The 13,849-nt window shown below is 49.8% G+C and overlaps 1 protein-coding gene across 2 annotated transcripts in view; it reads left to right on the top strand.

Moving 5' to 3' along the window:
* Positions 1 to 5,799: 5,799 nt before the first annotated feature.
* ABR (ABR activator of RhoGEF and GTPase) overlaps positions 5,800 to 13,849 on the top strand; it is a 183,613-nt gene continuing 175,563 nt past the window's right edge. The window contains exon 1 of one of the 2 annotated variants that reach the window (XM_047833044.1): positions 5,800 to 6,975. In XM_047833044.1, coding sequence (XP_047689000.1) covers positions 5,925 to 6,975 — 1,051 coding nt within the window. In that variant the 5' untranslated portion in view covers positions 5,800 to 5,924. The remainder of the gene's footprint in view (positions 6,976 to 13,849) is intronic. The other variant, XM_047833045.1, reaches the window with a different exon arrangement.

Raw genomic sequence — 13,849 nt, 5'->3', positions numbered from 1 at the left:
AGGGGAGGTACTTCACACTGAAGTGTGAATGACTAATAGTCAAATCTTATATTTCCATAGAGGCTGCTTCTTAATCTAAAGGAATATTTTATTTTTTATAAGTTATTTTTCTTTAATTTTTTTAATGTTTATTTATTTTTGAGGGGAGGAGGGGCAGAGAGAGAAGGAGGCACAGAATCCAAGGCAGGTTCTAGGCTCTGAGCTGTCAGCACAGAGCCTGACATGGGGCTTGAACCCACAAACTGCGAGATTGTGACCTGAGCTGAAGTTGGATGCTAAACTGACTGAGCCACTCAGGTGCCCCTAAAGGAATATTTAAAAATTTTTTTTTAACATTTATTTACTTTTGAGACAGAGAGAGAGCATGAACGGGGGAGGGTCAGAGAGAGAGGGAGACACAGAATCCGAAACAGGCTTCAGGCTCTGAGCTGTCAGCACAGAGCCCGACGCAGGGCTCGAGCTCACATACCGCGAGATCGTGACCTGAGCCGAAGTCGGACACCCAACCGACTGAGCCACCCAGGCGCCCCGAAAGGAATATTTTAAAAAGCAGAGCTCCAGAGCACCTGGGTGACTCAGTTGGTTAAGCAGTTAAGCATCCAAGTCTTGATTTTGGCTCGGGTCATGATCTCAAGGTTCGTGACATTGAGCCCCCTATGGGGCTCTGTGCTGACAGTGGGGAGCCTGCCAGATCATGACCTGAGCTGAAGTCAGATTCTCTCTATCTCCCCGCCTCTCTACCCTTCCCTCGCTCGCATTCTCTCTCAAAATAAATAAATAATTCTTGTAAAAAAAAAAAAAAAAAAAAAGCAGAGCTTCTAACATCATGAACTCAGAATTAAGTTCCCACTCATCCTTCGGGTCAGGGTGGTCCTGCTTTAAGATATCATAGGATAGGGGCACCTCGCTGGTTCAGTTGGTAAAAATGTGCAACTCTTGATCTCAGGGTCGTGAGTTCGAATCCCATGTTGGGTACAGAGATTACTTAAAAATAAAAATCTTAAGAAAAAAAAAAAAAAGGATGGCATAGGGTAGAGGTTCAAGGATCCAGGTGGAGTACTAATCATTCACTCAATCATCATTTATCTATTCACTCCGCAGATCTGTACTGGGTATTGGCTGTTTGGCACCACATTAGGTGCTGTGGCAGTTGGAGGAATAAGAGGTGCCAGCTGGCCAGAGCCAGGATTTCCTCAAGGAGCTGTGGAATTTATTAGAGTGTGGTGTGACCGATGCTGGAACCAAAGTAAATCCCTCTGCAGATAAGCATGCCCAGGGAAGGGAAGGCTTTGGAGAGAAAGTCACAGGTGAGCTGGGCTTGCATAGGTGAAAAAGGATCTCACCAGGTAGAGGAGGAAGCGGCACAGAGAAAGAAGGACAAGAGACCAAGGAGGAGCTGGGGGAACGGTGAAGCATCTTGTGCAGCTGTATCAGAGAGGGCATGGGAGGCTGGAGTATGTCTTAGTGTAGGGAACAGAGGGGGACATGGGGAATGACACAGGGACCTGGTACAAGTATTCTAGTCAGATTATCCCAGAAAGTGGAAGTGAGGGAGACAGACAAAAAGGGAAAGCCAATAGAGAGCTCGTTATGGGTTGGTTACCACGGTGAACAACTGGGGCTCCTTCCTGTTGGCCCGCTGAGTACACCTCAGAAATGTCCTCCAAAGATGGGATCTGGGACTTCATTAAGCAGCTCACATTTCCGCACTGCACTGTGGGATGCCCCTGCGGATATTAACTTTCCCCTTAGAAGCTTCCTTCCTGGATGCCCTTGAGAGCTTTGTGACTTTGAAAACCAAAGCCCTGGGGCAGAAAAGTGGGAAAGTGGTAGCAGTGGGTGGCTTGAGGTGAGACCATGGCAGCCCTTGGGAAGGCCCACTGCAATCTGAGATGGGCCAAAGGGAGATGGCATGGGACACAAAAGGCATCTGCTCATAGGGTGACTCAGATTAAGGGACTGAATGGGTGCAGCAAGTGGGAGAAAAAATTCAGGAAATGGGAAAAGTAGGGTGGGGTCAGAGAGGATCCATTGTGAAGAGTCTTCTGTGCCACATTACAAAGTTTACACTTTATTTGCCAAACACTGGCACCTAATAGGTGCTCTATAGATATTTATCAAATAAATGAACGTTAATGACAGATGCACCCGGACCAAGCTTTAGAATCCAGCAGACTAGTGTGACTTTATTTTTTTTTAATTTTTAAAGTTTATTTATTTTTAGAGAAAGAGAGAGGGCATGCAAGTGGGGGAGAGGCAGAGAGAGAGAGAGAGAGAGAGAGAGAGAGGGAATCCCTGGCAGGCTCAGCACTGTCAGCACAGAGCCCAACTCAGGGCTTAAACTCATGAAGCATGAGATCATGACCTGAGCTGAAGTCAGATGCTTAACTGAGCCATACAGGTGCCTTAGCCATGTGACTTCTAACCTCTTTGATCTTCTATTTCTCTCTCTCTCTCTCTCTCTCTCTCTCTCTCTCTCATACTCTGAAGTAGCAACAATAATATCTTCTTTACAGGGTTGTTGTGAGGAATTAGATGAGATCAAAGATGTATGGCAACTAGAAGTATGGACTTAATAAATGTCAGCCACTCTACCCCTGCCCCCATGATGACCCCAAGCCAAGTAATAAACTGAACTATCCACCAGCTAGAGACAATGAAGGTTTCTCCTGGGATCTGTTTACAGAAGATATATGCTGGCATTTCCAGCTATATTGGTCCTCGTGGAAAAAATTAGTGGTATTAGTAACAACTTCCTTTGACCAAAAGGGAACCATATTGCTGTTTTAATTAAAGGACAGAGTTGAAACTATCCTCGTAGGGAATTTACAAACTCAGAAATTGATGCTTGTAGTAACTTACAGGATTTTTTTTCTTTGTACATTTAAATGTGTATATCAAAACATCTTCCAATCAATATGCTGTTGACTGGACTCATCCATCCTTGCTGGGCTGCATTTCTCTACCATCCTGAAATTTTAACAGAGGCCAAGATGCTTGTGGACTCCGTTTTATGGAATACCCCTGCACTGGCTGTCTGTAGGCATTGGGAGTTCCTCAGTCCTTCCCAGTGGACAAAAGAGATTGTGGCAGCCTCTGAGGAGGTCAGGGGAGAATATGAAGCAAAGGTGGGAGAGAAAGCAGCTTGAGGAACTAGGTGAAGGACTGAGAAATCACATGAACTGGGGAATACTCAATTAACATATTCTAAAACATATCTATTCCTTCAGTCTGGCACCAAACACTGTGATGAGTAATGCCACTGGCACACCAAATTTTTTTTAAAGGGGGAGGGTGCGCCTGGGTGGCTCAGTTTGTTAAGCATCCAGCTTCGGCTCAGGTCTATGAGTTCGAGCCCCGTGTGGGGCTCTGTGCTGACAGCTCAAAGCCTGGAGCCTGCTTCAGATTCTGTCTCCCTCTCTGCTCCTTCCCCACTTGCACTCAGTCTCTCTCTCTTTCTCTCAAAAATAAATAAATGTTAAACAAAAATTTTTTTAAAGAAAGAGAGAGAGAGAGAAAGAAGGAATAAAGGCTATTGGGAAAATGAGTAAACACGGAGTTTGTCAAGGAAGGAAATCCCGGAGTTGAGAAGCCTCTGTGGGAAGCACATTTGCTCCTAATCTGGAGTGATTCACAACTGGAGAAGCTGAGTAGGAACCACAAGGTGGAGACTCATTCATCTGTCTGTTCGTTTGTTTATTCATTTCTTTCATTCAATGATTGTCAGTTATCTCTCTACCACATCCTGCAAGAAGCAGCAACAATACAAAAGTGGAAAAGGCACAAACCCTGCCCTCGAAGGCTCTAAAAGTAGGAGAAGCAAAAGATGTCACTAACAGTTATCATAAAGTGGAACAAGGGCCAAGATAAAGACATGTACTAGATGGACTGGTGACACAAGGAGGAGGGAAAGGGGCCAGAAAAGTCTTCTCAGAGGCGGAGATCCCTTAGCTGGGTCCTAAAGGCCATTGGAATCTCCCAGGCAGCAGAGAGTTGTGCCAAGTTGGAGGAAAAGTCACCCATAATAAGGGAGACACATCTTTGAGGTTAGCATGGAGTTGGTAAGTCTAAAGCATAGGAGGGAGGCAAGGACAATTTATGGGAGGACCTCCTGTGTCATGCAGAGTCTAGAGGCCATCCTGTAGGTAATGAGGGGCCACTGAAGGGTTTTGAGCAAAAGCATCGCACTATCTCATTTGTGGCTAAGAACTATCTTCCTGGTGTCTTCCCAATAGCCAGCCTTGAGGGATGAGTTGAAAGGGATTGAAAAGTGGGAGTAGGATAGCCTGTTCAGAGGTTCAGGTGAGAGGAAAGTGGCAGGTGGCTACAGAGAAGCGGTTGCTGAGTTTAGCTCTAGTCCCCAAAGGGCTGTGTGGGCAGGAAGAATTTCCAGATGTCAAGTCTCTTAGAACATCAATTTCCTCATCCTTAAAATGAAGGAAATGTGAATCACCAATAAGGTCCTCTATTGCAGCAAGCACGAGACAGTTTATCAGGACCTCTCTCTGCACAAAGTGGGTCCTCACCCAAGACCTAGAAAAGAGGAAGGGGGGGGGGGGAGGCGGAGCTGGGAGCCCTCAATCCACCCTGCCGTGAGTGCCAGCCTAGGCAACTGTCCCCAGGTCCCCCTTTCCTTCTCTAGGGGAATTGCGTGAGGCCAGAGAGAAGTGGAGGGTCACCTGGGTGGCTTCCTCAGTTAAGCAACTGACTCCTGGTTTAGACTCAGGTCATGATCTCATGGTTTTTGAGTTCCAGCCCCAAATCGTGTTCAGTGCTGGCAACTCGGAGCCTGCTTGGGATTCTGTCCCCCCCTCTCTCTCTGCCCCTCCCCCGCTCTCTTTTGCCCTCTCTCTCAAAAAGAAAAGAAGCCATGGAATGGGGGGGCCCTCTTAGATGCCCAAGTGTCTAAGGCTCCCGCTGCCATGGCTTGATTCAGTCAGCCGGGAGTACTCTCAGCTTTGAAGTCACAGGGGCCTCTAGCAGAGCCACTTGGAGCTGTCACCCTTGCCTATTCCTCCCCAGGAAAAGCTCTAGTGAGCAGTGGAGAGAACGCTTTAAAGGGACTCGCCAAAGAACAAAGTTCACTCCCCAGTTTTGGATTAAACAGCGCTGTGATCTTGGACACGTTAGTGCAGGGCGCTCAGTAACTCCCAGGTAAGGATAACTCCCCCGGTCGGCAGACCGCTCCTTTGACACCTGCCCTCGTCGCCGCGCCACATCGCCTTCCCCCCACCTTTCCCTTCCCGGTCCAAGGCGCGGCGCTGACTCTGGCCAGGCGAGGCTGCGGAGAGCCTGGCGGCGGGAGGTTGGCTGGGAGCCCGGGGCGCCCCCGCGCGCTCCCTCACCGCGGCTCCCGCCCCCCGCGGCCGCGCGGCCCCGCGCTCGGGTGCACGGAGCCCGCGCGGACAGCGCGCAGCGGCGGGAGCGGCGCGGCGGCGGCGGCGGCGGCGGGGAAGGTGGGAGCCGGGCCTACCGTGTGGCCGGCTCGGAGGGTCGCCCGCTCAGCTCCGAGGCGCGCCAGCGGGACCCGGCCGGACGCCACCGAGGCTCCTCCCCCTCCGCCCGAGCCCGCCGCCCGAGACCGCGGGGCGCCCGCGGGGCGGCGGGGGCTGCAGACGGCCGGCTCTGCGCGTCCTGCCCGGGGCGGGCCCAGGGCCCCCAGACGCCCGCCTCCGCGGTGGGTGGCCGCTTACGTCAGGGAGGCGAAACCCAGAAGAAGGAAAAAAAAAAAAAAAAAAAAAAAAGGCACGAGGGCGGAAGGGGAAAAACTTTTTTTATTATTCTTTTTTGCTCTTATTTTCTTCTGGGGCTGAAGTGAAGGGCAGGCGACTGCGCCAGCGCGGGCTTCCCGGAAAAGCCCGGCGCGACCCCAGCCCGCGGCGCGCGGCGGAGCTGGGCCCGGGAGGCCCGAAGGGGCGGCCGCCATGTGGGACCCTCAGGACTTTGAGCGCCACTGGCAGGCTGAGTTCCCCGGGGAGGAGGCACCGGTCATGCGGCTGGACTCGGTGCTGGACATGGAGCGGGAGCTGGAGCGCTGCAAACTCAACCTGAAGCGGCTGCAACAGGTGTTGGCTGAGGAGAAATTCAAAGTCTCCTACCTGCAGACGGCCCTGGCCGGGGAGAAGCGGGACCTCGGCTGCGGGCGCCTGGAGGGCGGAGACGGCGACAGCGGGGGAGCTTGGGCAGAGGAGCCGGCGCCGGCCGGGCCGGAGCGGGCGCCGCCACCGCGGGAGGAGGAGGGCGCCGCAGGCGGCGGCGGAGACCCTCCAGGCTCCTGGCGCCCTGACCCCGAGGTGGCCGTGGCCGCCAAGGCTGGGACTCGTCACGCGTGCCCCGACCTTCCCACTTGGCCCGGGGCGGCGGGGGCAGGGGGCGCCGTGCGCAGCTTGACCGCCGCCATCCACCAGCAGCTGCTGCAGCCTCGCCTCCTCTTCAGACTCCGGGAGGACCGCGCGCCGCCCGGCCCCGATGACATGGTCCCCAGCGCCCAGGGAGAGGAGCTGTCCTCCCGGACCCGCGCGGGGCGGGGCTCCGAGGAGGGCGAGCCGGACGCCTCGGTCGCAGATGATGGGGGCAACAGCAGTGACCACGACTTCGAGATGGTGGATTTGAACGAGAAATTCGTCCTCGGCCACTTGCTCGTGCCCCCCTGCCGGCTCGGGGCCCGCGACGAGGCCGAAAAGCCGGCGCGGGCGGGCAGCCCTCATCGCTGGATGCACCTGATCCCCGGGGGCCGGCGGCAGCAGCGCCGGAGCCGCGACCTGGAGCAGCTGGAGGCGGAGGCCAAGGACGGGCGGAGCTCGCCCCTGGCTGCGGAGGAGCACCCCCCGCGCGGGGCTCGCGAGCACCTCCCCCCGTGGCGGCGCAAGAGGTTTCTGCGGGTGCCGGAGCGGGACTCGCCCAGCCACAGCTCGCCCGAGAGGGGCAGTGACTGCAGCCACAACAGCTCGGACCACGAGGACGGCTTCTCTGCAGGTAGGCGCACCCCTCGCGCATCCCGGGGGCTCCTGGTCCCTTCCTGCACCCCTTTCCGGCAAACCTCGTTGGTTCTGTTTAACCTTAGGCACTTGGGAAAAAGAGATAAAATTTATCTGTTTACCCTGAAACCACTTGTGGAACTGAAAAAAAAAAAAAAAAAAAAAAGATTGTGCAACATCATTTCGCCTTGGGCGAGTTTATGAAAATAAACAGGATGGCGATGGCAAGGGGTGATGGAATGGTGCTAGATGCGTGGATTGGCTAGACCATGGGAGGAATCTTTCACTTCAGGCCTCAACCTTTATGCTCTGATACTGTAACATCACGGCCCTCCCTCTCTCGAACTCATCCTCCACGGGTTGGTCAGATTCCTATCCACCACATGATAGTACCTTTCTCTGCACAAACTCCAGAGGCTCCCCATTTCCCCCACATTCCTTGATGTGAAAGTCTAAATTTCTCATTTAATTTTCTGAATTACCTGTCATCTTCTCCAGCCTGTATCGTGTGTTCTGGCCAAACTGAGACATCCTCTCACCCAGGGAAAGGTACATCATCCTCACTGCCCCCTCTCCCCCTCCCTTTGCTGGCTGCCCCCTTCCTAGATCTGTCAGCTTCCTAGGAGCCTGATTGGGAAGGAGAGGCCATAGAATCATAGTTTTCGAGCTGGCCTAGTGCCCAGAGATCATGTCTAATGCAATGTCTTCGTTTGACAAAGGAGAAAACGGAAGCTTGGAAAGATTGTTTGTTGAAGTGAGCTGAGACCTCCACTTGGGCTGTCAGTTGCCGTTGCCTTCTATTTGGAGGACAGCACCTAGTCCTAGCCAATCTTTGATTTTATTTAAAAAAATTTTTTTTTAATGTTTATTTATTTTTGAGAGAGACAGAGACAGAATGCGAGTAGGTTAGGGGCAGAGAGAGAGGGAGACACAGAATCCGAAGCAGGCTCCAGGCTCCAAGCTGTCAGCACAGAGCCCAACCCGGGGCTCAAACTCACCAGCGGTGAGATCATGACCTGAGCCGAAGTCGGTCGCCCAACTGACTGAGCCACCCAGGCGCCCCTGTCCTATCCAATCTTTGAATGCCCTTGTGGCAGTCAATAGGGTGCCTTGCACATAGTAAGCACTCAATAAATATTTCTTATTTATGTATTGAGGGGCGCCTGGGTGGCTCAGTCGGTTGAGCGTCCGACTACAGCTCAGGTCACGATCTCGCGGTCCGTGAGTTCGAGCCCCGCGTCGGGCTCTGGGCTGATGGCTCGGAGCCTGGAGCCTGCTTCCGATTCTGTGTCTCCCTCTCTCTCTGCCCCTCCCCCATTCATGCTCTGTCTCTCTCTGTCTCAAAAATAAATAAATGTAAAAAAAAAAAAAGAAAATTATTTATGTATTGAGTCTGCGTCTCTCAGCCACCCAGCTCCTCATAGGTCAGGGAGTGGTAATGGGGCTAAGGAGGAAAGGACGGATAGGGATGTGAGGTGGCCTGTGACTGCCCCTTTGCTGCCCCTGGAGCTGTCAGGGTCTCCTCAGCCACAGGGAAAGGATAAATTGATGTCTAGTTGGGTCAAGCTGTGACCAGGAACTTAAGATGCCTTCCTGCTCAGTGAAGGAGAGAAAGAAATCACTGGTGCTGGGATTGTTCCAAAATCTCCATTATTAGATCTTATCTGGGTGAGTTTGCATTTGAATGAAAAACTGTCCACTTTGCTAAAAGCACATTTGGAAGGTCCATCAAATCATCAGTTGTGATCAATTACACTTATTCATTAGCAGAGATTGGCTGCTTCTCCCATAGGTAATGCTTTTGCTGCCCATGCTAGTAACATTTTTATGTGCCCCTTTAACGTAAGGGAAAAGTCTGAAGATTTTACTCTAGTGCCAAGTTCCAAATACCCAGTAGAGGCTACCCAAGTGCCCAGAGCTGCTTCAGAGCTGGCTCCAGTCCCATCTTCCCTGAAACCCACATCAATCACCCCTTCAGGTGTGCCCAATGCACTGGATTTTCTCCAGGAGTTATTTTTATTTCTGTGTGCTGTCTCCTCTCTCCTTAAGGGCATTCTAGCACACAGGGCATCTTGATACAGATTAGGAATTAGCATTTCTTCTGGCCTAATGAATTACAAAAGGTGCCCCCTCTGGGTGGACCAGTGACTAAAAGATTCTCTTTCCTCTGGATTGAAGACTCCAGCCGGAGGGCACACACTCTGGCACTTCAGGACTTCGGCTAGTGGTGCCTGGCTGGTGTTTCAGGCCCCATTCCAGGACCCCTCTGCAGGGCAAGCTTGTGGACGGAACCCCCTGGACAGCTGTGTATGGGGGCCCCTCCTCCCAAACCTCCCCAGTTGAGGAAGTGCCTGGGGCTGGACACGTACACGCATGCCTGTACACGTATATGCACGTGTGCACAGTCACAAGCGTGTGCAGGAGGAAGAGCCTTCAGACAAACAGAGAGGCCCTAGAGTGGAGGGATTAAGGGCAGGGGTTTTCATGCGGTGGGTGACAGCCCACTGAAATCAGTGTCGTGGGGAATGAGAGCATCGAGAGGCCTTCCTTGTCCACCCTTGGCTGTCCTGGCTTTAGTTTTCCCTGTAGCACTCACCAAATTACCACTTCAGATGCTACGATTTTGCATGTTGACCTTTTTCACTCTCTCTCCAGTAAAAGGCAAGGTCCAAGAGGAGGAGGATTTTTTTTAATTTAAATCCAAGTTAGTTAACGTATAGTGTAATAATGGTTTCAGGAGTAGAATTTGGTGATTCATCACTTATATACAACACCCAGTGCTCCTCACAAGTGCCCTCCTTAATGCCCATCCCCCATTTAGGACATCCCCCACCCAACACCCCTCCAGCAGCCCTCAGTTTGTTCTCTGTATTTAAGAGTCTCTTATGGTTTGTCTCTCTCTCTCTCTCTCTCTCTCTCTCTCTCTCTCTCTCTCTGTTTTTATCTTATTTTTGTTTCCCTTCCCCTATATTCATCTGTTTTGTATCTTAAATTTCACGTATGAGTGAAATCATGTATTTTACCTTCCTCTGACTTATTTCACTTAGCATAATACTCTCTAGTTCTATCCACATTGTTGCGAATGGTAAGATTTCATTCTTTTTCATTGCCCACTAACATTCCATTGTATAGATGTACCACATCTTCTTTATGCATTTGTCAGTCAATGGACATTTGGGCTCTTTCCATACTTTGGCTATTGTTGATAGTGCTGCTATAAACAAAGGGGTGGATGTACTCCTTTGAATCAGCATTTTTGTATCCTTTGGATAAATTCCTAGTAGTGCAATTGCTGGGTTGTAGGGTAGTTCTATTATTAAGTTTTTGAGGAACCTCCATACTGTTTTCCAGAGTGGCCGCACCAGTTTGCATTCCTACCAGCAGGACAAAAGTGTGCCTCTTTCTCTGCATCCTTGAGGGCAAGGATTTTTATCTCTTTCATCCACTGACGTCAAGCCCCAAAGCCTAGAACAGTGTCTCACACATATTAGGTGTTCCATAAATATTTGTTGAATGATATAATTTTTTAATGGGATTGAAGAGAAGAGGAAACATGGGAGTGCATTGCACATGGTAATGGAGAGCATTATTCTGTTTTAAAACTTTGTTTCAGTTGTGTATAAATGTGTGAGTGTATATTGGGTCCTGATGTAGAAGGTATTTCTTGCCATGAATTGGACAAAAAGGTTTGAAAATACTGATAAAGACTATGGGCTTTGAAGCTAGACTACTTGTGTGAGCTTGGAAGAAGTTATTTGAATTTTCTGTGTCTCAGTTTCCACATCTGTGAAATGGGACTGATAAACACTGCTTATATCATACTGTTGATATGAGGAATAAATGGGATTTTGTTTCTAAAGGGCTTTGAACATGTCTTGACACATGGTAGGCACTCACAGTGTTGGCTAACCATGACTACAGGTCATTTTCTTTGAGATGCTTCAAAGATTCTCTCATTCCCAGATAGGAATCACAGATGGTTTGGTTTTCTGTGATGCATGTACTTTTCCTAGCAAGGCTCTGGCTCTTTCTAGAACCTTCCAAGAGCAGGGCAGGACCCAGGGCAGTGTCTTGCTCATGAAGCTCTCTTGCTGGACTGGCCCTCATGTTTCTCCTTCTCCACTAGCAGTTATGCCCATTATTTGTATTCTGAGATCCTTAATTGAAGTTCGGGTTTTATCAGGCCATTCAGTCTGGAGGTCTTAAGGAGACAGTGCCACATGAGAGTCAGAGAGGCAGAGATGCCCCTCTCCTTGGAAAAGGACCATTTTCTCTTAAATGAGAGGCAGATTCCCATACAAAGACACATATGGGTCTATTTCTACACATAGTAGCCAAACCAGAGTTTAAGTTAGAATGCCAGTTCTTTGAGTATATTCCTTTTAGCACCTTGTAGCCTGGGTTGGTGCTGAGGAAGACCAGGCCATGGTGACATGCATCAGGGTGGTGGTGTGGATGGGGTGAGGGCTGCAGAACTAGAATTACTCGTGTTGGGTCCAGTGTGCTCTGAAGACAGACCTGTGTGCCCCGACTCTGCCCGTCAGCAGTTGTGAGGCCATGGAGAAGCCGCCTTAGTCTCTATTAGCAATGACAAGGATAGCTAACACTTACTGAGGGCTTACTTTGTGCCAGTACCTATTGTAAGCATTTTAAATGTACTTACTCATCTGTGCCTCACAACAGCTTCATAAGACAGGCAGGATTATTATTTCCATTTTACATATGAGAATCATAAGGCTCAGAGAGCTTCAATAGCCCTGACTAAGGTCACTCAGCTTGTAAGTGACACTTGGGATTTGAATCTAAGCAGTCTGAGTCCCGAGTCCTTGCTTTCAAACAAACACCAAGCTATACTGCCTCAATAATAGCACCTACCTCTCAGGGTAGTTATGAAAATTAAATACAATAAGATATTTGAAGACTTTAGCAAAGCACCTGGCACACAGTGACCATTAAGTGCATACACATGTCGTGTACATTATTACTATTTCCTGTATCACGAAAATCCCCAGCAGACCCCATGGCGGGGAGTCCATCTGATGCTGGGGTCGACCAACAGGGCTGCTGCCCACCCTTGGGGCTCCTGAGTGGACTTGGCCTCACAGGTGAGCAGACCCCCTGCTGGATTTAGATCTCCTCTCTTCAGCTGGGCACTCTTGGGTGGACGCAACTGCGTGCCCACATGCAGAGCCATGGTATTTTCCCTTTTGGGTTGCCTTGCTTCTGTGCCATTCCTGCCATGGAGGTTGGGTGACATTTCCTTCTCGGGCTTATGCATCCCTTCCATAGCCTGTGGCATCCCCTGTACCACACGTGCACTCTTTGTGGACCAAAGCATACTCTTCTAGCAAAGCCCAAAGGTGGCTTTTCGGAGTCAGTCATCCTTTTGACTGGCAGAAACTATTCACCCGATATTCTGGTTGTAGTTCAGATGACAAAGCAAATATCATTAATATTTTAAATTGGCAGCATTTTCTCCTTGCACTAAACTTTGCCCAGTGGAGGGCAGGCAGTCTCTATTTGGCAGGCCCTTGAAATTCATTTATTTGTTCATTAATCTCTTCCAACCCAGTGAGAGTTTATCAAGGTCTTACTTCATGCCAAGTCTATGTTAAGGGTCAAGACTGCAAAAGTCGGTGACCTGCTTTTAAGGTTCTCACTGACTCTTTGGCTCCAAGGGTAGAAACCATACATTTTTATTTATTTATTTGTTTTATTATTTATTTAAAAAAAATTTTTTTTTCAAAGTTTATTTATTTTTGGGACAGAGAGAGACAGAGCATGAACGGGGGAGGGGCAGAGAGAGAGGGAGACACAGAATCGGAAACGGGCTCCAGGCTCCGAGCCATCAGCCCAGAGCCTGACGCGGGGCTCGAACTCACGGACCGCAAGATGGTGACCTGGCTGAAGTCGGACGCTTAACCGACTGCGCCACCCAGGCGCCCTGAAACCATACATTTTTAGATAAAGAAACAGCTTTCCAGCAGAACTTGGTAAATCCTGAGGCACCTGGGTGGCTCAGTCCATTAAGCGTCGGACTTTGGCTCAGGTCATGATCTCACAGTTCGTAAGTTTGAGCCCGTGTTGGGCTCTGTGCTGACAGCTCAGCGCCTGGAGTCTGCTTTGGATTCTGTCTCTCTGTCTCTCTCCCTCCCTCACTCACACTCAGCCTCCCTCTCTTTCTCTCAAAAATAAATAAACATTAAAAAAAAAAAAAAACTTTGTAAATCCTGAAATGAATGACTAAGGACTGGTCATCTGAATCTTAGTGACATTCAAGAGTCTAGAACAGGAAGAGATCTTACAGTAGGTCTATTCCTGCCCCCTCCAGACAGAGTCCTGGAGACCTAAAAGTAACCTCAAGGTCACACGCTCATGACCCTCAAGGCTGGACCTATGAGCCAAGACAAGGCTCTTTCCATTGTCCTATGGCCTTTTCTTTCCTAGAATTTTAAGCAGAGAACTCTAAAGACATAAGTTCTGTCAAAGTCATGGTAACAGGAGCAGTAGACAATCGCATTTAGCCTCACATCCATCTCAGCAGGTGAAGATTACTGCTGCCATTTTATAGGTAAAGTGCTGAGGCCAGGAGAGGTAAAGAGATTTACCCAGAGTCAAACATTTCGTGATGGAATCCGCCTTGAACTCAGTCTTACAAAAACAGCACTCTTTAACTTCCAGCACTTAGTGCTGTCCTGGGCCAGCTGTAGAATTCTGGCGTTCTGTACTTGGGAGGCCCTGCCATCAGATTCTGCCAGGCTGCCAAAGGAGACTTTTTATTTTTAATCTGCATGGGAAATACACTTCCTATTCGGTACTCATGTTACCTAGATCGTTGTAACTTGATGGGTTTTTTCCCCTTCCCGTGAGTG

Source organism: Prionailurus viverrinus, chromosome E1 (assembly GCF_022837055.1).
Source record: "Prionailurus viverrinus isolate Anna chromosome E1, UM_Priviv_1.0, whole genome shotgun sequence".
NCBI classification, from domain to species: Eukaryota; Metazoa; Chordata; class Mammalia; order Carnivora; family Felidae; genus Prionailurus; species Prionailurus viverrinus.
Note: the sequence above shows the minus strand (reverse complement) of the source record. Positions and strands in the feature narration are given on the sequence as shown.